General features: G+C 41.3%; 1 protein-coding gene across 1 annotated transcript in view; it reads left to right on the top strand.

Annotated features, from left to right (window-relative positions):
- The window catches only part of glcci1a (glucocorticoid induced 1a), a 201,980-nt gene that overhangs the window by 108,532 nt on the left and 66,840 nt on the right, over nt 1-26,608 (top strand). The window contains exon 4 of the mRNA XM_080207613.1: nt 11,358-11,474. Within this exon, the coding sequence (XP_080063739.1) occupies nt 11,358-11,474 (117 nt within the window). The remainder of the gene's footprint in view (nt 1-11,357; nt 11,475-26,608) is intronic.

The raw sequence follows: 26,608 nt of genomic DNA, 5'->3' as shown, positions 1-26,608 counted from the left end.
AGTAGAACTAACTACAAGTGGTTTACTATGTTTTAGTGGCATTGTTCTTAATAGCCTTCAGGGCTTTAACAGCAAGTACTCTTAAGAACATAAGAACATAAGAAATAGGAGCAGGAGTAGGCCATCTAGCCCTTCGAGCCTGCCCCGCCATTCAATAAGATCATGGCTGATCTGTCGTGGCTCAGTTCCACTTTCCCGCCCTCTCCCCATAACCCTTAATCCCCTCTCTTATCAAAAACCCATCAACCCGCGTCTTAAAAATATTTAGCGAGGCAGCCTCCACCACTTCAACGGGCAGAGAATTCCAGAGACTCACCACCCTTTGAGTGAAGAAGTTCTTCCTCAACTCCGTTCTAAACCGCCCCCCCTTTATCTTGAGGCTGTGCCCCCTAGTCCTACTGTCCTTTCTGAGCGGGAAGAGTCTCTCCACCTCTATCCTATCCATCCCATTCATCATCTTATATGTCTCAATGAGATCTCCCCTCATTCTTCTAAACTCTAACGAGTACAAGCCTAGTTTATTCAGCCTCTCCTCATAGCTCAACCCCCTCAACTCCGGCATCAGCCTAGTAAACCTCCTCTGCATTCCCTCCAAGGCCAAAATATCCTTGCATAAGTACGGCGACCAAAACTGCACACAGTACTCTAGCTGCGGCCTCACCAATGCCCTATATAGCCGCAGCAAGACCTCCCTACTTTTATATTCAATCCCCCTCGCTATGAAGGCCAGCATCCCATTCGCCTTCCTGACCACCTGCTGCACCTGCAAGCTGGGTTTTTGCGACTCATGCACAAGGACCCCGAGGTCCCTCTGCACCGTCGCCTGCTGCAGTTTTTCGCCATGTAAGTAATAATCCTTCCTACCATTATTCCTACCAAAGTGGACCACCTCGCACTTGCCAACATTAAATTCCATTTGCCAGTTCCTGGCCCATTCGCCCGGCCTATCTAGATCCTTCTGCAGACTCTCCACACCCTCCGCGCAATTTGCCGTTCCCCCAATCTTGGTGTCATCTGCAAATTTCGACACCATACACTCGGTTCCCTTCTCCAGATCATCTATATAAATGGTAAATAGCTGAGGCCCCAGCACCGACCTTTGGGGCACTCCACTAGTCACCATCCGCCAATCCGAATAGCAGCCATTGACCCCACTCTCTGCCTCCTATTTGACAACCAATCCTCTATCCACGCTAACACCCTACTCCCAACTCCATGTCCCCTAACCTTCTGCAATAACCTCTTGTGAGGTACCTTGTCAAACGCCTTCTGAAAATCCAGAAAGACCACATCCACCGGCTCTCCTCTATCCACCGCCCTAGACACATCCTCATAGAACTCCAGTAAATTTGTCAGACACGACTTCCCCTTAACAAAACCGTGCTGCATCTGCTCTACCAGGCAATTCCCCTCAAGATGCCTCACTATTTCCTCCTTGATGACGGATTCTAACTACCACAGACGTTAAACTAACCGGCCTATAATTCCCTGCCTTTTGCCTGCCGCCCTTCTTAAACAACGGCGTAACATTAGCCGCTTTCCAATCTTCCGGCACTTCCCCGGAATCCAGCGACGTCTGGAAAATAACCACCAAGGCATCCACTATCACCTCCGCCATTTCTTTCAGAACCCTCGGATGCATTCCATCTGGTCCTGGGGACTTGTCCACAGTCAGTCCCTCCAGTCTGTCGAGCACCGCCTCTCTAGTAACAATAATGTCATTGAGATCCTCCAGTCCTACCACCTTTCCATCTCTAACACCCGGCAAATTATTCACATCCTCCTCCGTGAAGACCGAAACAAAAAAGTTATTCATGACCTCAGCCATTTCCCCATCCCCTACCACTAAGACCCCCTTCTCATCCTCTAAGGGTCCAACGTTCACCCTTGCCAGCCTCTTCCTTTTTATATATTTGTAAAAACTCTTGCTATCCTTTTTTATATTAAGCGCTAGCCCAGCTTCGTAGTTTCTCCTACCCTTCTTTATCAACTTCTTTGTCAATCTTTGTTGACATTTAAACCTCTCCCAATCCTCTTCTCGCCCACTACTCTTAGCTACTCTGAACGTCTCTGCTTTTAATTTAACACTTTCCTTCACCCCCTTCGTTATCCACGGCTTATTACCTCTCCTCCTACTGTCCTTTTTGACCATCGGAATAAATTTCTGCTGAGCACCAAGAAAGATCTCCTTAAAGATCCTCCACTGCTCCTCAGCAGACCTACCTTCCAACGCGCTCCCCCAGTCCACATTCGCCAATTCCTCTCTCATCCTACCATACTCCCCTCTGTTCAAACAAAGGACGTGTGTCCTGTTACGTTGAAGCTTATATTTCATTTTCACATTCAAACAGATTTTGGAAGTACATTATGAAGCCAGACTGGACCTCAGCAATTTTTCTATTTCCTCATAAATGTGAGGGTAGGCTGTTTCACTCCAGGAGTAATTCCACTGGTAAATTAATGATCTTTTTATGGTAAAATAAACTGTATTCAATATCATGATTTAAATATACCTATAACAAATGAAGCAGCTTAACTATTAACAGTTCAACCATCTTTAAAAATGAAAGACAATAACTTTAATTTCTAACTTATCATTGTTTTGGTTCCAAATAGGCACCATTCCTCTTACAGGTCTACAGTACCACTTTAAATACAGTTAACTCCCATAAATATGCTAATTATCATGTGTAGTCCATTTTGAAGCTTTTGGAGAGAGATTGGCCGGAATTTTACCCCCCGACCATGGGTACCTGAGCAAACGAGTGACAGGTGGACCATGGGAAGGTCCTTTGATCTCAGATGGGATTTTGTGATTTTGGGATGAGTGAAACTGTAAAATTAAGCCTAATGAGCTTCAGCAGCTTGCAGGAAACCTCAGTTTTCAAGCAGTTCCCAACCAGAGCTGAAAAGCTGTTTCTCTGCTACAGACCTAGCTCCTCCCATTAACCACATCACATGATCTTACCTATCTAAACCCACATTTCATTCCTTTCATCAAAAATGGAACCTTTTTGTTTTATAAACAAAAGTCCATTAGTTCTACCTTAGACACTACATGGCTAAAATGAGTAATTACCCTGCCTGTCCCAGCATCTGAACCAAATCTGGCAGAAAGAGGCCATCTGTCCCATTGAGTCTGTACTGACTCAAAAAGAGATATCACCTAGCCCTCCCTCTGCCCTATCCTCAAAACCCTGCGCATTTACCATGGCTAATTCCCCTAACCTACACATCTTTGGAGACTAAGAGGCAATTTAGCGTAGCCAGTCTACCTACCCTGCACATCTTGGGAGGAAGCTGGAGCATCTGGGAGAATGTGCAAACTCCACACAGATAGTTATCCAAGGCCAGAGTTGAACCCATATCCCTTGTGCTGCAACACTGGTGGTAAACCAAGCTGCTTGGACTGATGCTGCAGTTGTAATGTAGAATGCACCTCAGAATTTATTTTTGTTTTTAATAGTTGATGTAATTAAGCAATAATATTGTTGGACTGGATTACTGGAGTCGATGTGAAGTAGAATGATTGTGTGCATCTTACTGTTTGTGGGCTCTTGGGATACATTTTTAAAATGTTGTTTATGTTGGATTTTATGGTACTTAAATTTCACTCCAGGTATGTGGAAAAATCAACATTTTCCAGACTGGTTTATCTGCCAGATGATCTTTGGCACAATGGACAAGTGCTACATGAAACTGAATTGATTTAGTAAATTTTAAGCATACTGGATGTTATCTAGCCAATTGGTGAGCATTCCTTTGTACTCACTTGACATTTTTTCAGCCATCTATTAAGATAGTGATTTTACATTCTATCAATTGGAAGGTAAAGGACTTTATTAAACAACAACATCCTCAAGATGTTCTCTTAATCAAAGGGTTTCAGATACCCATGTTATAGACTGAGCATCCAAAAGGATGTTAGTTTCAACTTTGCTTAAGTCTTTTAATATGTAATATTTTCAAATGCAGACCTTTCTTGTGATATGATTGAAACTATGGTATGATTTGTCTTGAAATTGTGTAACTCTCAACCAACCAGTTGCATCATGTACTCTGGCTTTACTTCAGCGAAAGGTGTACGTTCAAAAATCAAGCTCCAAGTGCATTCTCTCTCTCCGTTTATTGCTGCCACAAATTTGCTCAGCGAATTCTGGTGAAGTTGTAGAATCTAATATAATATCACAATGCTAATATAACAGCTGAAAAAATGTTAACGAAGAGTATGGGAATGGTTACCAATTGGCTAGATGACAGACAGTATGTTTAAAATTAACTAAATCAAATGCAATTCAGACTTGTGTAGCATTCATCTATCTTGCCAAAGATCATCTGATAGATAAACCATCTGTCTGGAGAATGTTAATTCTATCTCATAGAAATAGGGCTGGGTAAAATTGGACTTTGGCAGTCATATAAAAAAAGGCTTGTTTTGCAGTCTTCCCATATAAATCTGATATAGTGTAAAGAGGACTGCTAATGTTATAGTTCATTTTTTTTGCAGCTGAAGATCAATTTCATCTTGCATGTCTACTTTAGTGTGTTGTTCAGGTAACAGTCATTTGGAAAAAAAGGTATGATTGGTTTATATATAAAACTTTAAATAGTAAGGGTGACTTGGCAACCTTCCAAGCAACAGTAGAAGCTGAAAGGTTTATGACTGGTTGATACAGGCTTGTTGCCTTTATTATCAGAATTTTTAACAATTCCTCATAATGCTGACGTGACTGTAATGTGAAAGGAGAAGTATGGAAAAAGAGTAATCTGTTACTGAAAGGATTGAGAGGTGCATGTTCAGACTGAACATGTAAAAATAGTTTTCCAGTTGTGCTGAACAACCTCTAAGAGCCATTGTATTTGATCAAAGGAGATCAGCTCTTGCTATATGCTTTGCCTGGAATGAGTGAATTTTAATGGCCACAGTTTCTGATGCTGACGTAGTTATTTAATTTTTCATTAACTGTGTCTGTAAGTTGATATTAACAGATTTAGTGATATTGTTTGCTTTTGGAGAATTCTACAGCACAGAAGGAAGTTATTTAACCTATTGTATCTGCGCTGGTGGTTTGAAAGAGCTATTTAATTAGTCCTACTCCCCTTGAAGAATGATCACTTTGCATTCCAGACATCTGTAACTGATGACTAGCCTAATATCTTGTTGCATGCCACTGTCCCTACCAACCACTACACAACAGCTTGCTATTTGTAGCATTCCTTACTTTTAGAGAGCAGTTTCAAAATGCTTTACAGAGAAACGGACAAAGATCAAATAGCAAGGAGTAGTAATTGAAGGGAAAAGAAAAGGGATTTAGAGATAATTGGAAGACAATAGCAAATTCACCTTCAGTGTTGTTAACGGAACCTGTTTTGAGTTGGGGAAGGAAGGTGACAAAACAGGTGCTTGGAAGAATGTTTCACATAATGGGCTGAAGGAACAGTCATTGATAGAGAAACAAGGAGAAGGCTGGCCTTAAAGATGGCTTGTGCACAAATAGGCACATATGACCTGGGGAGCTTGCTGATGCAGAACAATGTGAGGCTTTGGGATTTTAAAGTAATACTGAAATACCTTTTGTGAAAAGAATTAGCATTGTGTTGTATTAATGAGCTAGAAGTTCAGTGTACAAGTAACTGAAAATAGAGGGCAGGGGTGAGTGGCGTGGTTTAACCCAAATGAAATAAAGACATCTCACTTCCCTTCTGATTGTCTGGAATAATAATATGGTAATCTTTCACTGTTGTGCTTAATTAGTAAATGCTATGGATGAATCACAGCACCATAAACATGTTTCTCAAAACTTATACTGCACTGTTGGCTGTAACAGAAGAACACAGGTATCACATCCTTCTTTACACAATAAAAACAGTTTTGAAATGAAAACTGACCAAAATGAAAAGGTGTCTTGTTGGATGTTCCTGGTTTCTACATACCTTTCAGTCCAAGGTATTTCTATAATGCTGTGACTCAAAGGTGTGCATTATCCAGAATTGAACTGAATAAAGTTCAATTCTGCCTTATTCTTAGTTTTTTTTTCTTGATCGGTTTTCTCCAACTCCACTATCAAATCCATTTGATTTTCTTCACGTATTCCAAAATTGTATCTGATCTACTTTCAAACAGAAGATGACTCTGCTCGTCTATGAACTTAAAAATAAAAGTTCATGTCTGTCTGGAGACTGATTTTAAACATGCATTAGGGCACTGTCAAAAGATATTTCTAATACTTAAAATTGCTTCCAAGACTTTCTAATATTTCTGTTCTCGAGAATGTTTAAACTCTTGGAGGTGAGGTGTTGAATCAACAATGTATTCTGAGGCTGTTCTGATTCTTTGCTTCATCAAAAAGGAATTAAAATTGTATTCAGTATTTCTCGTGTTTATATTAGTTCCTCAATTGCACCTAGACTGATTCATTATTTACTTCACTTCATCACTTAACTATGCACAAATTCATCCTTGATCAAAGTTGTAGACCAGCATTCATTTTCACACTATATATGCAAGATTGAGAATCCTTGCAAATAGAATTCTTGCACTTCTGAGAAAAAGATCTGACATTTATTAGGAATTGTAGCAGCTGAAATAGTCATTATTGTGTGTTGCTGAAAAGAGGCGTACTTTTCATCTTGCACTCATCAGGATAGATGCAAGAATACTAAATCTCAAAGGGGAAAACAGTTTATTCAGAAAGCTTGGTTTTTAACTGTTCCCTGTTGCATTCTCCATGGCAACATCTCAACCAATCAGTCCACTTCCCAACCAGGTGGCACCCTCTTATGCAGTATAAATTGTTTCCTTTTGTGATTTTTGTGACTGCCCTGAAAGCTTTGGCAACATGTCTTTTTCCAGCAGACACTGAAATATAATAACCCATTTTACACATGCATGTAGATTTCTTCAGGTCTTGTATCATAAGATTTGGATTTGTGGTTGGTCCATTTGTTTGAGACAATTGGATTTTACAGGGTGTAAGATCACTTTTTTATCTACATTATTTAAAAAAGAGAATTCAGTCAGATATTCTATTTAATTTTAAAATGATTAGTTTCTAAATTGCTGTGTAAATTGACATGTTGCTACAAAGGTCTTTGGAGATAGAACCATAGAAAATTACAGCTCAGAAACAGGCCTTTTGGCCCTACTTGTCTGTGCTGAACCATTTTTTTGCCTAGTCCCACTGACCTGCACTTGGACCCTCCACACTCCTGTCATCCATGAACCTGTCCAAATTTTTCTTAAATGTTAGAAGTGACCCTGCATTTACCACTTTATCCAGCAGCTCATTCCACACTCCCACCACTCTCTGCGTGAAGAATCCCCCCCCTAATATTCCCTTTAAACTTTTCTCCTTTCACCCTTAACCCATGCTCTTTTTTTTTCTCCTCTAGCCTCAGTGGAAAAAGCCTACTTGCATTCACTCCATCTATACCCATCAAAATCTTATACACCTTTATCAAATCTTCCCTCATGCTTCTACGCTCCAGGGAACTAAATCCATCTGTCTCTGTAACTCAACTTCTCAAGTCCCGGCAACATCCTTGTGAACCTTCTCTGCACGCTTTCAACCTGATTTACACCCTTCCTGTAACTAGGTGACCAAAACTGAACACAATACTCTAAATTCGGCCTCACCAATGCCTTTATACAACCTTATCATAACACTCCAACTTTTATACTTGATACTCTGATTTATAAAGGCCACTGTATAAAAACACTCTTTACGACCCTATCCACCTGTGACGTCACTAGATGACCTACTAGTTTCCGACTCAAAAGTAATTGATTGTGTTTTGTAGCCAGTCCTGGTAAAACAATTAAATAGTAATTCTAAACTCTTTAATCTGACGAAGGGTCATCCAGACTCAGTGTTGTTTCTATTCTTTCTCCACAGATGCTGTCAGACCTGCTGAGATTTTCCAGCATTTTGTTTTTTGTCTTTAATAACCTTTTTATATATGTTGGGCAGTAATTTTAAACCCCCAAAAATGGGACAGTTTGGCTTGAGTGAGAAGCTAAACTTAGTAAAAATTTCAAACACAATCTCAACCCATCTTAAGCTCACCTGTTTCCAGTTTTAACGGAGGATGAGGGTGGAACAGTTTTCTGTCAAGTGGCAGATCAGGTGGAGTTTTTAAGGAGGTTGTGAACTTCCTTTTTCTCTAACAGGCTTTTTATTTTTAACCTATTTTGGGGAAACAACAGGTGAAAGGAGGTGAGAAGGATCAATTCCTTGTTTGGGCCAGAGGAGCAGGAATGTTTCTGTATTGTTGTGGGGAGAGGCTGGGTAGGCTGGGACTTTTTTCTCTGGAGCTAGAGAGGCTAAGGGGTGACCTTTATAGAGGTCTACAAAATAATGAGAGGCATAGATCAGCTAGATGGTCAACATTTTTTCCCAAAGGTAGGGGAGCCTAAAACTAGAGGGCATAGGTTTAAGGTGAGAGGGGAGAGATACAAGAGTGTCCAGAGGGGCAATTTTATTTTAGAGGATGTGGGTGTCTGGAACAAGCTACTAGAGATAGTAGTAGAGGCAGGTACAATTTTATCTTTTAGAAAGCATTTAGATAAATACATGGGTACGATGGGTATGGGCCTAATGTGGGCAATTGGGATTAGTTTACAGGTTTTGAAGAAAAAAGGTGGTGTGGACCAGTTGGGCCGAAGGGCCTATTTCCTTAATGTAAACCTCTGACTCTATCACTAACCAGCTTTCCTGCTTCCAGCTCCATGATTGACAACTACTGCCTACCAGATCATAATCTCACATACCTACCCCAACAAACTCCACTCTTCTCAGGTGCAGTCTTGTCCATTGTAGACATTTTTTTAAGTTAAAGGCACTATGCAAATACAAGTTGTTACCATACAGCATGTGTAAGATCTGGCTATTCACGTTGCAGAGTAACCCCATTAATAAACCATTGACTAGCTGATATTGTTAAACTATTGTCTTAACTTAAAATCGTTCTCAGAACAGTGAACTTGATGTATAATCTAGCTTCTGACCTGTGGCGCAACCTATTTCAGTCATCCAGGAGCTGGTCAATGGTGAAATTCAGCACCTAACAAATTCAGGTTTTCTGTTTTCTATTCAGATTATGCCAATTCCCAGTCAGCTGGGCACATAACATTCGTCAATGTCTCTGCTCAGAATAGCTTGAGACAGAGAGTGACCCCTTTCTCCAATATTGTGCGCTCCTCTTCTTTGGAACAGATGAGTAAATTGAGGATGCGAATCTGTTTCCCACAAATTGGAACATTAATGGAACACTGCCTTTCTTCTTTTCTGGAGCAGTTTAAAACCAGAATTTGGAGGGTGAGAACAGAACTCATGTAAACTGTGGCCCTTAATATTTTGCAGGACAGTATTTCAAAAGTATAGCTTGGGGCGCCTACAGAGACAGTTGTCACATGAATTTGATCTGGTGAGCTGCTTATTAATACAGACAAAAGACAGCTTGAGATATTAATTGTACTGTTACAAGCCAGCAACTTGGATCTCTCATATCGTGACAAATGCTGCAGTAATCTAGGTTCAGCAAGTGACAGTTGACTCTGTTTGAATTTATCCAACTGTTCTGCCTCTACTCTTCCGCCCCCAAGAAATGTATTTTTAATTTCTTTATGTGCATCAGTGGTTGTTCTAACATGGCATCTGCTCAAAAATAACATATTAGATTTCAATTAAATTGGAGCTACTCAGGGTGGCCCTTGGGAAATGAGCACTGTTTTGAATCCTGCTGATTAAATTAGTTGTATTATATTAAGCTATTGCTGTCTGCTATATGTCATCTCTCCTGTTTCTATTGTGCATCCAATGTGGTACTTTTATTGCATTAAATACTGTTAAAGGCTGATATACTCACTGACTTGGCACAATAATTGTATCTGGCATATTGAATATTAATCTAAATGATTGATTGTTTTGAGTTACTTTCTTTGTACCCAGTCAGATGTTTGCAGATGGGCTAATGTGAATTTATTTCACTGTGTTTGTCAATGCTGCACGGCAAAGTCTGGGCTTTGGACTTGTTTTCGTGCCCTAAATTGTGATTTTTAGTTGTGTGCATGTGTAGCAACCAAGCAGAAGACAAGTGCTTTTCTGCAAGAGGAATGATTGATGGTACCAATGCAGACACAATGGGCTGAAAGGCCTCATACTGTGTAGCATAGAAACTAGGAAGAGGAGTAGGCCATTCGGCCCTTCGAGTCTGCTCTACCATTCAATATAATCACGGCTGATCCTCTATCTAAATGCTTATGTCCCCACTTTCTCCCCACATCCCATTAATGTCATTAAAATCTAAAAAAACTATCCTTTTCTTGAATACATTCAGTGGCATGGCCTCTGTGGTAGAGAATTCCAAAGATTCACTATCCTGTTGAGTGAAGGCATTTTTCCTCGTCTCAATCCTAAAAGATCTACCCTGTATCCTGAGCCTGCATCCTCCTAGTTCTGGATTCCCCATCTGGGGAAAGCATCCTCCTTGCATCTTGTCTGCCCAGCCCTGTCCTGCTTCTATGGAAAAGCAAACTCTTCCATCATTTTCTGTTCCTATTTAAGATTTCCAGTGCATGCAGTTATTTTTAACTGTAATTCCATAACTTGGCAATGGAAAGAGAACAAATCATTTGAATCGGATTTGCTGTAGTGTGCTGGGAAGCAGTAAATGTGATAGAATGGGTCAAATGCCCTTCTATGGTGCGAGCATCAATAATTCCGATCCCATTGTACAGGATGAGTAAGTCTGAAATTGAAGATTAGCCTTCAATGAGTGAAGATGGTGCAGAAAGAATTTAGAAAAATAATTTTCATTTGCGAATGAGAGAGAGAAAAACCATGCTTTCCTTGTTTTAAAAAAAAAGTGCTGGAAAAACTCAGCAGATCTGGCAGCATTTGTGCAGAACAAAATAGATGCTTTCTTTATCATCATGGAGATGCCAATTCAAATTAAGTGATGTATATTGTTGCAATATGTTTTGTCATATTTATAAACATGTCAAACTTTTGATGATGCAATTGGAATTTTCAAAATGGTAGCCAGTTAGATTGGAAGAGAAAGATGAAAAAAGCTGTCCAACTTTTTGAATGCAATTGGAGTTGCATTTATTGCAAATGATGTAACAGAATATGTGCGAGGAGAGGGACCCATGATGACTGTATAACTGTTGATTCATATGATTGGGGAAGGAGGTGGGGTGGTTTCTGGTGAATGTTGGCTTCAGCCATGATACCATTCTATCAAGGTGTCATGGAGGTGATTTCTGGTTAAATTATTACCAATCTACATAATGTTGATTACTTTATCAGCTTGTAAATTCTTATTTTGCATTTTTTTGTATCCACTTATTATAGCAAATTGCCAAACTGAGGCAGCAACTCCAGCGCAGTAAGCAAAGCAGTCGGCACAATAAGGAGAAGGACCGCCAGTCTCCACTCCACGGCAATCACACTGCTATCAATCAGTCTCCGGTAAGCTACTTTGGAAGATTTGCAATTGTATAAAATCTTCTACTAAATTGATTGCATTTCTCCCTGTGTAATTGTGTTTTGTCTGTATACTGTTAGGTGTTTTTCATCACACTGACATTTTCATGCTAGAGACATGCTTTCTGGTGTAAAATAAAAGCAGTAAATATTGTAAACACACAGCTGGTTAGTAAACAGTTAGTGATGACTATGCTAATATTTTGGGTGAGAGCTTTCAGCAATTCTGACGGATAGTTCCAACTAGAATTCCTAACAGATTGTATTCCCTCAGATGCTGTGCACTTGCAGCAATTTCTATTTTTGTTTTGGATTTTAGCACTTGCAGTTTTTCATCTCCTGTACTGATTTTCCTGAGAGTTGTCATAGTTGATTAATTTCTGTTTTGTTTACCATTAATATTGGTATAGATCATGTATTTTTAAAGGTAAAGGCAACTTCAGGGGCACGTATTGAGCCATAGATACACCTCAAGTGATACTGGTTTTTTTAAGACCATTTGTTTTTGAAATGTATAGCACAATCTCAAGGTTAACGTACATACTCAATTTCTGCATTAAATTGGACTCGCTCCCTTGGCTTCCTTTAGCGTTGATAACAATGCAGTTGGTTGTCAAGGTTGCAATAAGACAAATGTGTCATTTACCTAAATAAAAGCAGTTATAACCTGAGAACTGGCTGCCTCCCCCAAACATCTAAGCTGCCTTGGGAGATAAAATTGGCTATCCTTAGAGAACAAATATAGATATAAGTTTATGTTAAACAGGTTGATATTTGGACTACTATTGCAAAACAATATAAAGAAATCATAGTAAGTTATTGAATGATGCAGCACATAGACTTTTGTTGGATTTTCTTTGAATTTATGTCCGAGTAGTTGCCTGCTATCTTGTATTGCTTATTAATGCAGTTTGATTGCTGAATTCTGAGAGCACATTTTTGGTGGAACATAGAACTAGGTTAAAATTTCATGTGATGAGCCAATCTGTGTTTTAACAGCTATTTCATGTACATAAACAACTTAAGCCTGCTACCCTGGCTGCTGAACACTGGAGAAAGATCAGAACTTTAGATCTAATCACTATGCGATTAAATGGGAGTTACTGTGTTGGTGGTTTCACACAGCAGAATATCCAAGTGCACAATTTGGTAACCATTTCATTACACCACCAGAACAAAGTCTTGCCTTTTTAGCACTGAAATATTTATAATTTGTATTGTCTAAAACTCTGAAGAGATGCTCATCACTGTAAACTGCTTTGGACTTTATTAGTAATCCAGGCAATGTTGGAATCTGTTATGCATTCCTTGTATGTAGTAAAGGAACTGCTCAAGAATAAACATGTCCAACCCTATGAATGTAAAATCGAGCTCTTGCCAAGTGGCTGTGCTGGCCGTTGTAAAAACAAATGCAAAGCTATGTTACTGTTGGAGCATAATTTGCATTAGAATATCGAGTAAAATGTGCTTTGATTGCCAAATGCGATCACTCAAAATGCATACAATTCAAGCTGAATGCCTCTAAGTCTTGCTTTCAGTCTTGAACATTAAAAAAATCATGTTGTGTTCCAGACTATGGTTGCCAGTTAATGACTGAACTTTACAGTGGAGCACAAGTAGGTGCTATTATTATGCAATGGCAGCCTATGGATTAACGTTAGTTGTTGCTCTCTCAGTACTCTAGCAGATACTCATGCATCCACATAGAGAGTTCTTCCCAAGTGCTAGTGCTGGGGTTTTGCAAAGACTGGGTAGTGCATGCCTGTCTCAGTCTGCTGTCTGTGCGGTTTGGGGTGGGGGGGCTGAGGGGTGGGATGCATGCAGAAACTACATGTTAAGTTGAAAAAACACAGTTAAAAATGCAGTATTAAATTCGCCAAATCCAAATTTACTTTAAGTCAGTTAAATTATGCAGGTGCTTAATTGTGACTGATTAGAAGGGTTAATGAAGGATGGGCAGGTTAGTGTTGATCCATCTCCTGAATACTGCTGTCTGATAAAGAAAAATGTGAAGCCAGGTAACTACCAACAACAGTATTCAAACAATCAAACTAAGGAATAAGTGACACTCCCAGCTCGTTATACTTAAATTCCTAAAGTGTTCTAACATTATATTGTCTATTCAGTATTGGACCTGTCATAGCTTTAATATTTGTACTTGTGTAATTTCTGTTGACATTGAATCAAGTCAGACCTGTTACATGGAGGTTAATTCAATACATTGCCATTTCAAACAGCCTTTTTTTTTAGTAATAGGACACAGCATTCTACAGAATGTGTTTATTTTAAAAGTACCAGGAAAATGGAGATAGTTGGAACACTCACCTTTAAATTCCTGGACCTGTTTAAATTCAGCTCAGGAAAATATGTAGACTAGATGAAAACCTGTACCTTCCTTTTCGTACTTGGAAAGGTTTGACATGGAATTAAGCCAATGTTAACTACATGCACAGATTAGAGGTGGCACAGTAGTTAGCACTGCTGCTGCTCAGTGCCAGGGACCTAGATTCAATTCCGGCCAAGGGTCACTATGTGGAATTTGCAAATTTTCTCCGTGTCTGCGTGGGTTTCCTCCCATAGTCCAAAGATGTGTGGGTTAGGTGGATTGGCCGTGCTAATTTGCCCCCTAGGGGGATTAGCAGAGCAAATATGTGGGGTTATGGGGATAGGTCTGGATGGGATTGTTGCCAGTGCAGGCTCGATGGGTTGAATGGCCTCCTTCTGCACTGAGGGGCGTCTTTTATTCTTTGATTGCACCACATGGCTAGTTATGGGAAGCTGAGGTCTCGAGCTGCTTTTCTCTCCACCCGCTTGTGGTGCACCTGTGTAGGAATGTTTGCTGCTGACAGAGGTGCATAAACTGCAAAATTTCCGCATTGCCCAGCACTAACACTTCATTTTTCTTTTTATAATTGAACGTGCAGAATTTTCCCATCCCACCCACTGCGGGAATCATAGAGGGCAGGGCAGAAGATTCAGTCAGAATGTTTAAAAGTCAGTTCGAGTGGAAATTTTCAGTCTTGGGGCATGCGTGGCTGGAAAATCCCACCCATGGTTTACAAGGAAAAGCTGATTGCTAAACCACCTTTTTATATAAGCTTGTGGGATATCTTATTTGAACCTTGTCTGTCCTTTGCACTGATTGTGACCATGTTCATCCACTGGGCTGGATTAGTAGAATTCCGGGGAGTACATAGGTGATTGCTAAAGCTGGTCTGTACCCAGAAGATTCAGCTGCAAATAGGTTGGGATACTGTTGGCGATTGTGTCATGCCTGGTACCGTGCATGACATATTCTAATATTTAAAAAAAACTGAAGAAAGAGGTTGGAAAAGATGGCCACCCAAGGTCATCTGACTTCTTTTGTGGATTAGAATGAGTCCCCTGTCTTGAGGGAACCAAAGACCCACACTGCATGAGTCAGTATCCTTTTCTAAAACCAATCAAAGTATTTCCGGATGTGAAAGGGTCACTCTAAAGCAAATCATCAGATGTTGACCAACAACACAGGATGTAGAATCTTGTCTTATTTGGAAAAGCCTTGAACTTGTGAAAAACTCTATGGAGACAATCATGTTTCCTGTGTCAGTTTGAAAAGCAGTCAGGAGCTGTGTGGAGGCAGTTCCACCAAAAACGTCAGAAGCATCAGTTTAGCCAGCCTGTGAATCGGACTCAAACAAGCTGCAAGACATTAGGCAACTAGAATATGTAACCTAGTCCAGTTTAATGTTTGCCTGAGAACCAACTTCCTAGCTATTCAACTACAAGAAACCTTACAACCTGCTGTGAGCCTTGGCTTTACAAGACACTCACTTTAAATCATCAAATTAATTCCAAAGACCACAGGCCTGCTATGAGGGAGACCAAAGATCATAAATTGTAATAAAGGTGCATAACCTTCATCTATATCCAATCTTTGTGGATACAGAGATTCGCTGGAGCGGGCGGAGTGAAGGTCGCACGGAGTAAAGGTAAGCGATTACCTTTGTAAAGATTTTCGCGGGCTTTGTAACGGTTTTTCTGCTCTAAAAACTAGACAGGAAGTGGGCCGCGGGGCTTTGTGGGAAGGGATTTTTTTTACCGCACAAAGTTTAAAAGGAGGGTTGCTGTAGACTGCGGGCAGTGGAGTGAGGGAAGCAAAGTGAGCTGTAAGGGCTTAAGATCAAAGGGCTTGAGAGAAAAGGGCAAGGTAAGTTTGACTTCTTAACTATGTTCAGTAATTACTAAGAGAATGTGATGGAAGGGTATGTGATGTGCTGTTTCTGTTATGATGTGGGAGCCGGTGGACCCCAAGGTCCTTCCCAGTGACCATGTCTGCAGTAAGTGCTGGTTGCTGGAAGAGCTCCAGCTCAAAGTAGATGAACTGGCCTCTGAGCTTCAGACACTGAGGCTCATCAGGGAGAGGGAGTGTACCCTAGATAATGGGGTGCAAGAGACATCAACACCCCCTAGACTGGCTAACTCTAAGGGTCAGGAACAAGAGGGTGCTGCTGAGGGGAGGAAGGAGGGGGGAGTGGGGAGGAAGGGTGAGAGGAAGGAGGGGGGAGTGGGGAGGAAGGAGGGGGGGACCCAAAAGGCCTCAGCCTCTCAATCTGCACAACAGGTTTGAGGTTCTTGCTCCCAGTGTGGACAAGAATGAGGGCTGTAAGGTTGATGAGCAAACTGCCCATGGTACAGTGGTGCAGACACAGGACAAGGAGGAAGAAGTAAAGAGGAATGTAGTGGTAGTTGGGGATAGTGTAGTTAGGGGTATAGACACTGTCTTTTGTCACAATGATAAAGAATACAGAAGGGTGTGTTGTCTGCCTGGTGCTCGGGTCCAGGATGTCTTATCTGGGCTGCAGAGGAACCTGGAGTGGGAGGGTGAGAATCCGGTCGTTGTGGTATATGTGGGTGCCAACGGCATAGGCAAAATGGGAACTAAGGATCTGCAGAGGGAGTATGAAAAGCTGGGAATCAAATTAAAAAGCAGAACCGACAAGGTGGTTATCTCTGGTTTACTACCTGAACCACGTACAGATGGGCATAGGGTAGATAGGATTAAGGAGATGAATGGGTGGCTCAGGGATTGGTGTGGGAGGAATGGGTTTGAATTTCTGGGGCATAGGCACCAGTATTGGGGCAGGTGGGACCTGTTCAGATGGGATGGTCTTGGTCTGAACCGTGCTGGGACCAGACTCCTGGTGAATCGTATAACTAGGACTGTAGATAGGGCTTTAAACTAATTAGCGGGGGGGAGGGTGCAGGGGTGGGAGAAATTACAATGTCTAAAGTAAAAGAGAGTGTATGGGCACAGGAAAATGTTGATGTCCCAATAAAAAAGGGAGTAGGGGGCATGAGAAAGGTTGGTAGCATTCCTTCAAATAGGGTCCAGATAAAGGCTGGGATGAAGACACTTTACCTGAATGCACGAAGCATTCGGAACAAAGTGAATGAGCTGGTGGCGCAGATCAGCACAAATGGATATGATCTGGTGGCCATTACGGAAACGTGGTTGCAGGGTGAAAGGGACTGGGAGCTGAATGCCCAGGGATATCAAGTGTTTAGGAAGGATAGACGGGAGGAAAAAGGGGGTGGGGTAGCTCTGCTGATTAAGGATAATATCAGGGTGGTAGTAAGGGAAGATATAGGAACCAGAGCAGAACGTAGAATCGTTGTGGGTGGAGATAAGGAACAGTAAGGGGAGGAAAACGCTGGTGGGTGTGGTCTATAGGCCCCCAAATAATAACTTGGAGATGGGGTGGGCTATAAACAAGCAAATAAATGATACGTGCAGAAATGGAATGGCGATAATTATGGGGGATTTCAGTCTGCATATTGATTGGTTGACCCAAGTTGGACGCGGTGGGCTTGAGGAAGAGTTTCTGGAATGCTGCCGGGATAGTTTCTTTGAACAGTGTGTGACGGAACCGACGAGGGAGCAAGCTGTCTTGGATCTGGTGTTGTGTAATGAGGCAGGAAGAATTCGGGATCTTGTTGTGAGGGATCCTCTTGGGACGAGCGATCATTGTATGGTTGAGTTTTTGATGCAGATGGAGGATGAGAAAGTAGGGTCCCAGACCTGTGTCCTCTGTTTGAACAGAGGGGAGTACAATAGGATGAGAGAGGAATTGGCGAATGTAGATTGGGAGCGCAGATTGATCGGTAGGACTGCTGAGGAACAGTGGAGGATCTTTAAGGAGATCTTTTTCGGTGCTCAGCAGAAATATATTCCGATGGTAAAGAAGGAATGTAGGAGAAGGGATAATCAGCCGTGGTTTTCGAAGGAAATAAAGGACAGTATTAAATTAAAAGCTGATGTGTTTAGAGTGGCTAAAAGTAGTGGGCAATTAGAAGATTGGGAAAGGTTTAAAAATCAACAAAGATTGACTAAGAAGTTGATAAAGAAAGGAAGGATAGACTATGAAGCTAAACTAGCACTAAATATAAAAAAGGACAGTAAGAGTTTTTATAAACATATAAAGAGGAGGAGGCTGGCTAGAGTGAATGTTGGACCCTTAGAGGATGAGAGGGGGGATTTAGTGGTGGGAGATGAGGAAATGGCGGAGGCCTTTAAGTTTTTTGCCTCGGTCTTCACGGAGGAGGACGCGAATAGTTTGCCGGGTATTAAAGATAGAAGGATGGTAGGAGTTGAGGGCCTGAATGCGATTACTGTCAGTAGAGAGATAGTGCTTGATCAACTAGCAGGACTGAAGGCGGACAAGTCCCCAGGACCGGATGGAATGCATCCCAGGGTTCTGAAGGAAATGGCAGAGGTGATAGTAGATGCCTTAGTGATTATTTACCACGCTTCGCTGGATTCCGGGAAAGTGCTGGAAGATTGGAAAATGGCTAATGTTACGCCGCTGTTTAAAAAAGGTAGCAGGCAAAAGGCAGGGAATTATAGGCCGGTTAGTTTAACGTCTGTTGTGGGAAAAATGCTTGAATCCGTCATCAAAGAAGAAATAGCGAGGCACCTTGAGAAGAATTGTTTGATAGAGCAGGCGCAGCACGGATTCGTTAAGGGGAAGTCGTGTCTGACAAATTTATTGGAATTCTATTAGGATGTGACTAGTGCGGTAGACAGAGGGGAACCGGTGGATGTGGTGTTTCTCGATTTTCAAAAGGCGTTTGATAAGGTTGCTTCAGAAGGTTAGGGGGCATGGAGTTGGGGGTAAGGTGTTAGTGTGGATAGAGGATTGGTTGCCTAATAGGAGGCAGAGAATTGGTATCAATGGTGCTATTCTGATTGGCGGTTGGTGACTAGTGGAGTGCCGCAGGGATCAATGCTGGGGCCTCAGCTATTTACCATTTTTACAGATGATCTGGAGGAGGGGGCTGAGTGTAGGGTTTCGAAATTTGCTGATGACACGAAGGTAAGTGGAAAAGCAAATTGTGCGGAGGGTGTGGAAAGTCTGCAGAGGGATCTAGATAGGCTGAGCGAGTGGGCGAGGACCTGGCAGATGGAGTACAATGTTAGCAAGTGTGAGGTTATCCACTTTGGCAGGAATAATAGGAGGGATTACTATTTAAAGGGCGAAAAGCTGTAGCATGCTACGGTGCAGAGGGACCTGGGGGTCCTTGTGCATGAGTCGCAAAAACCCAGTCTGCAGGTGCAGCAGGTGATCAAGAAGGCGAATGGAATGTTGGCCTTTATAGCGAGGGGGATAGAATATAAAAGCAGGGGGGTCTTGCTGCAACTGTACAGGGCACTGGTGAGGCCGCAGCTGGAGTACTGTGCAGTTTTGGTTGCCGCACTTGCGCGAGGATATTTTGGCCTTGGAGGGAGTGCAGAGGAGGTTCACTAGGCTGATACCGGAGATGAGGGGGTTGGACTATGAATAGACTGGGTCTGTACTCGTTGGAGTTTAGAAGGATGAGGGGGGATCTTATAAAGATGTATAAGATAATGAAGGGGATGGATAGGGTAGAGGTAGAGAGATTCTTCCTGCTCAGAAAGAATAGCAGGACTAGCGGGCACAGCCTCAAGATAAGGGGGGAGCAGTTTAGAACGGAGTTGAGAAGGAACTTCTTCACTCAAAGGGTGGTGAATCTCTGGAATTCTCCGCCTGTTGAAGTGGTGGAGGCTACCTCGCTAAATATATTTAAGACATGGGTAAATAGGTTTTTGGTAGGCAAGGGAATTAAGGGTTATGGGGAGAAAGCGGGAAAGTGGAACTGATCCACTTCAGATCAGCCATGATCTTACTGAATGGCGGGGCAGGCTCGAAGGGCTAGATGGCCTACTCCTGCTCCTATTTCTTATGTTCTTAAATTTGTACAGAACTCTTAATTTGGGGTAAATGTGAACGTGTAAATAACCTTATTTAAACTCACCAAATTCTGCTGCTGAATTAATTAATTGGTATGTACACTGAAGTGGCATCATGGAATTGTCACTCAATCCAGAGACCCAGGGCAATGTTTTAGGGCAAACAAACAAAATGCTGGAAAATTTCAGCAGGTCTGACAGCTTCTTTCGCTCTGATGAAGAGATACCCAGGTTTGAAACACTAGCTCTGTTCTCTCTCCACAGATGCTGTCAGACCTGAGATTTTCCAGCAATTTTTGTTTTTGTTTTCAGATTCCAACATTCGCAGAATTTTGCTTTAACCCATGTTATGGGGACTTGGATTCAAATCCCACTGCTGCAGATGGTGAAATTTGGATTCAATAAAAACCTGAAATTAAAAATCTAATGACCTGTGAAACCATTGTCGATTGTTGTAAACCCCATTTGATTTACTAATATCCTTTTAGGGAAGGAAATCTGCCATCCTTACCTGGTTTGACCTACATGTGATTCCAGATCCACAATAATGTGGTTGACTTGCAGCTGCTCTCAGGGATGGGCAATAAATGCTGGCCCAGCCAGCAATGTTTGCATCCCATGAATGAATAATGAAAAATGCACTCCTAAAAATAAGAAAAGATACACCCCTTTTCATACAAAACATACTGATCAGAGGCAGTGCATGCTTGGTGAACTTTGACTGAAAGTATGCAGAGCAGCTAGATCAAAACATCAATTGGTGTGAAAGGTTGATTTGATACCACTGCTGCTATTTTGGAGCTCAAGAAAAAATAATTTCTTCAGCTAGCACCCTCTCAACCTGGGTTCAGGCTCAGCAGCAGAAAGGAACCCCTCACCAGTGCTATTTAAAAGACCCATTAATTTAGTTATTAGATTTATTCTGGCTGCAGCTTTGATTTTACCAATATTTGATGTTTCCTTTTAAAGTTGTTGAAGTCAGCAGGAGGTGTTGTGTCAAGTGCTGAAGGTCTTTTAGCTTGCGCCAAGGCTTCTATATAAACAACCTGTTCCCAGTCGTTGCCCTTTGGATATAAGAATAGAGCAGGCAGTCTACTGGAAGAAAGAGAGAAGAGCTGGAGGAGGAATGCCATTTGACAGGGGCCATATCAATCTAGGATGTTCAATGGGCAGTTTTGCTCAGCAAGGAATAGTTTGAGAGTCAAATGTGCTTCAGTGAGGGTGTCACCTGCAAACTTAAAGCAGAGAAAGAACCACATTGTCAATAGCTATGGCAATGACTGTGGTGATAAACCTTTGTTCATCTGACTCCTTCCTTGTTAAAGGTATTCACAGTATCTTGCATTTTCCCAATAACTGTTTCATCAGGGAAGTCATTGTGGCTTCCTATTCAATGACAGCTAACTACACTTTATTATTTCATGCCAAAAGTAAGCAAGCTGCCTTGGTATGATTGTAGGTTTCCTCATGAGGCACGTTGCCAATCACTGCATGCATGTCACTTTGTGGATGTTGCATGGCAATTCTGATGTAGTGAAACTCAATGTGCATCCACTCCCTCAAATGTCCAATTGGTGTGTGATCATTGTCTGCAAATAATGCAAGTCAGTGCCAGATATCCTGCCAACAGTCTCTGGGTAGAGAATTCCAAAGATTCACCACCAGGAATGAAGAAATTCGTCCTCATCTTAGCCTTAAAAAACCCAGCCCTTAGACTGAGATTGTGTCCCCTGATTCTTGACTCTATCAGCCAGGGAAAACATCCTATCCATGCCTATCCTGTAAGCACTTTGTAAGTTGCAATGAAAGCACCTCCCATTCTAATGAATGCAAGCTCAGTTTCCTCAGCCTCTTCTCATAAGACAATCAGCCACCCACAATTAGTCTGATAAAACTCTTGCGCTCCTTCTGTGGCAAGTATGCCCTTCCTTGGATAAGGAGACCAAAACTATACACTACTCCAAGGCTGTGTAGAATTGTAGCAAGACATTTTTACTCCTGTGATGAGGGCCAACATAGCATTCACCATCCTATTTGCTTACTGCACCTGCATGCTAGCTGTTAGTGACTCATGAACAAGGACGCCCAGGTCCCTTTGAACATCAACACTTCCCAACCTGCCACCATTTAAGAAATATTCTGCCTTTCTCTTTTTCTATGAGGACAATTTCACACTTCATGTAATATTCCATTGCCACATTCTTGCCCCTTCACTTAGCCCATCATAATCCCCTTGAAGCCTGTTTGCTTCTTTCTCTACTTACCTTCTCTCCTAGCTTTGTATCAGCAAATTTGGAAATATTACATTTGGTTCTACGTGCAAATAATTTGTATAGATTGGGAATAGATGTAGCCCTAGCACTCATCCTTGCGGTGCCTCACTCGTCACAGGCTGATATCCTGAGATTGACTTGTTTACTCCTACATTCCTACTTTTGTCTGTTAATCAATTTGCAATCCATATCGGTATATTGCCCCCAATTCCATGTACTCTAATTTTGTTTGTTAACCTCCTGTGGGGGACTTTATCAAAAGCCTTCTGAAAATCCAGGCAGCAGATCCACTGTTTCTCCTTTATCTATGCTACAGGCAACATCCTTAAAAGAATCCCAATAGGTTTGTCAAATATGATTTCCTTTCTCGTTAATCCATGATCACTCTCCCTGACCATATCAGTATTTTCTAAATGTCTAGTTTACACATCCATTATAATAGAATCTATCATTTTCCCTAATACTGATGTCAAATGACTGGTCTTTACCACAAAATCCCTACTGTGCAGAAGGAGGCCATTCAGGAGATTTAATCTGCGCTGACTCTCAAAGAGCATTTTACCAGGCCCAACCCTGTGCTCTATCCCCGTAACTCCTTGCATTTACCATGATTAATTCACCTAACCTGAAATTCCCCATTTCTTTCCTCCTTCCCTCAAATCATGGGGCTACATTTGACACTTTCCGGTCTGTTGGAACCTTCCCAAAATCTATAGAATTTTGAAGATCATCACCATGCATCCATTATCTCTATGGCAACCTCCTTCAACACATAGCTGAACTGGTCCTTCAATCCAATTTTTTTTTTTTGAGTACTATCTCTCTATTAATTTCTTTCAGTTCTTTATTTTCACAAGGCCCCTTGGTTCTCTGGTATCTCTAGGAGACTTTCTGTATCTCCCGCCATGAAGACAGACACTTGCGTAGTTTTGCTATGTTTCCTTGTTTTCCATGATGAATTCTTCTGTGTCCGCCTTAAGTGGAACCACATTTGTCTTTGATCTTTCTTTTTCATATACTGAAGGAAGCTTTTACAGTCCTTTGTTTCTCAGTAGCTTGCATTCATATTCTCTCTTTGTCAGTTTCTTGGTCCTCCTTTGCTGGATTCTGAAATGTTCCCAATCCATGGGTTTTTCACTTTTTTTGACAACTGTTGAAAACTTTTAATTTTTGGTAGCCATGGTTGCTTATCTTTCCTGTTGGGTTTTTTGTCTTTGAGGAATATATATTTGTTTAAGAGTGTGTAATGCTTCTAGCCATTGACTTTTTACCATCAAATTTTTAATGCATTTTTCCAATCCAACAAAGCCAACGTTATCCACGCTCCACCGCGCCCCCCCCCGCCATATCTACATACTTTTCTTTGTTCACATTTAAAACCCTAGTTTCATAATTATATCACTTTCAAACTTAATGTGAAATATTATCACATTATAATTACTGTTTCCTAACAGCTCCCTTACAGCAAGGTTTCTTAATTAGTCCTTTCTCGTTACATAATACCGAACTTAAAATTTTAAAGTCTATTAGTGCTGCGCATAGAACTTCACTGCAGTGTTAATGTAAGCCTGTGAAAATCCCCAAGTTGCCATATTCCAGCGTTTGTTCAGGTACATTGAGGGAGAATTTAGCATGGCTAATGCACCTAACCAGCACGTCTTTGATTGTGGAAGGAAATGGAGCATATAGAGGAAACAAACAGACATGAGGAGAACATGCAGACTCCACACAAACAGTGACCCAAGCCAGGAATTGAACCTGGGTCCCTGGCACTGAGGCAGCAATGCTAATCACTATGCCACCATGCTGCCCTAGTTGGTCCTTCAACATGTTACTCTGGAAACCCATCTTGTACACGCTCCAAGAAATTATTCTCAACAGCATTTGTGCTAATTAGATTTACCTAGTCTATATGTAAATTGAAGTTGCTGATTGTTACTGCATTACTAATATTGCCTGCAGCTCTAGTTTTCTGATCTGTACTGTGCCTAACATTATCACCGCTGGTCACTTAGAAGCAATTCCAATCAATGTTTGCTGCCCCTTGCTGTTTCGTAACTTCATCCAAATTGGTTCTATACATCTTGATCCTTCAGTCCAAGATCCTCTCAATAATGTACTGATCTTTCCCTTATTATCAGCACCTCCCTACCTCCTTTTCCTTTCTGCCTATCTTTCTGAAATGATGAATATTCAGTTCCAATCTTGGTCACCTTGCAACCACGTCCCCTTATTGGATTTTCAAGTTTGCTGATGACACCACTGTAGTGGGTTGAATCTCAAACGATGATGAGACAGAGTACATGAATAAGATAGCAAATCTGGTGAACTAGTGTGGGAACAATAATATCTCCCTCAATGTCAACAAAATGAAGGAGATTATTATCGACTTCAGGAAGCGTAAAGGAGAACATGGTTCTGTCTACGTCAATGGGGACGAAGTAGGGTCAAAAGCTTCAAGTTTTTAGGTATCCAGATCACCAATAACCTGCCTTTGTCCTCCTCATGCTGACACTATAGTTAAGAAAGTCCACCAACGCCTCTACTTTCTCAGAAGATTAAGGAAAGTTGGCATGTCAGCTACAACTCTCTCTAGCTTTTACAGGTGCACGATAGAAAGTATTCTTTCTGGTTGTATCACAACTTGGTATGGCTCCTACTCTGCCCAAGACGGCAAGGAGCTACAAAGGATCATGAATGTAGCCCAATCCATCACGCAAACCAGCCTCCCATCCATTGGCTCTGCCTACACTTCATGCTGCCTCAACAAAGCAGCCAGCATAATTAAGGACCCCATACACCATGGACATTCTCTCTTCCACCTTCTTCCTTCGGGGGAAAAAGATACAAAAGCCTGAAGTCATGTACCAACCGACTCAACAGCTTCTTCCCTGCTGCCATCAGACTTTTGAATGGATTTACCTTGCATTAAATTGATCTTTCTCTATGCTCTAGGCATGACTGTAACACTACATTCTGCACTCTCTTCTTCCCTTCTCTATGAACAGTATGTTTTGTGCAAGAAACAATACTTTTCACTATATGTTAATATGTGACAATAATATGTAATAATAAATCAAATCAAACTGATATCCATTTACCTCTGTTTACACCTAATTGCTAATACTGCATACATTCTGATAGTTCCCTTAACTTTGTATTTTTAACATTATTCCACATTCTGATCCTTTTTGATGCTTGCCGTCATTTCGTCTGCCATCTAATTTTGCTCATTACTTTTAAACTTCCAGTTACCAGTTTTCTTTCCTCTTGGTTTCCATCCCCCTGCTACTCTAGTTTAAACTCACTCCAACAGCACTAACAAATCTCTGTTTGTCCCAGCCCTGCTAAGGTGCAACTTGTCTATCTTGTGCAGGCCCCACCTGCCCTAGAACTGGTCCCAGTGCCTCAGAAATGCCTACACCAATTCTTCTGCCTTGAATTCAGTTACTCAATCCTTTTATTCTTGTGCTCATCAGCACGTGGCACTGCGCATAATTGAGATTCCTGCCATTTAATTTTTTTCCTAACTTCCTAACATGCTTTTAGGACCTCATTCCTCTTCCTATCTATGTTTGTACCAACGAAGATCACAGTTCTAACTTACAATTCACACTGGCTTTGAAACATCAGATATCCAGAGGTCACAAAAGATACTTTTTTTATTTTCTTACTTTTTCTGTTCTCTTAATTCAGAATCTTGAAAGCCCCTGATTAACTTCTCCTTAATCTTCTCGGTTCTACTGATAAAAGCCCAAATTTCTCTTTATAACTGTAGCCCCTTAGTACTTAAGAATGATGATCCTGATGCTGATATTGGCTGTAGAAAAATGTATCATTGGAATCTTTTTCTTTTGAGACTTCCATTTTCAAACCTGACTCAATTAAATTCACTGAGAAGAACCAAATAAGCATGGATGGAGCCTAGCAAGATAAACTCTTTGAAATGTATGCATGACCTTCAATGATAATGGATTCAAATCCTTGAGCTTTTGTTCATACTTTCAATGAATAATATTTAAACCTGATCAGGTTACATTTCCATTGCCTCCACCCGCACCTCCCCCCCCCCCCCCCCCCCACCCCCACCCCCACCCCCACCTCCAACATAACAAAAAAACCCACAAATTGTAAATGGCAAAGAAGCTTCAATCATGTTTTGAAGACTGACTGTCTGTACCTTCCTAATTATTATTGTTCTTAATGGCTTATGTTTCAGTTTTTTTATAAAATGCTTATACGTAGGCAATCCATGATTTTAAAAGACATGGTGCTCAATTTTTTTTATTTGCTCATTTAATTTTAAAGAACAAGGTTGTATGTATAGGTAGATATTAGCTGAACCAACATTAATTATCCAGATTTACATAAGGAAGCCAAGTACAAAAAAAGCCAAACCATATATTCGCAGCTTGTTCGAAAGTTTCTGTTAGGTTTATTCATTTTTAAAAAATGCGTTGTTGTCATTGGATGGCATCCACATGCCTTAGCTTGCCCCACAATCCCCATCAAGTTGCAGCTTTCCATGCTTCAATAGCTAGGATGTATTTATTACCAGCGGGAGAAGACTCACTGTTGAATAACTATTAGCATCT

Source organism: Carcharhinus amblyrhynchos, chromosome 2, assembly GCF_965287045.1.
Source record: "Carcharhinus amblyrhynchos chromosome 2, sCarAmb.v2.hapA, whole genome shotgun sequence".
NCBI lineage: Eukaryota > Metazoa > Chordata > Chondrichthyes > Carcharhiniformes > Carcharhinidae > Carcharhinus > Carcharhinus amblyrhynchos.
This window is presented reverse-complemented; position numbering and strand designations above follow the sequence as displayed.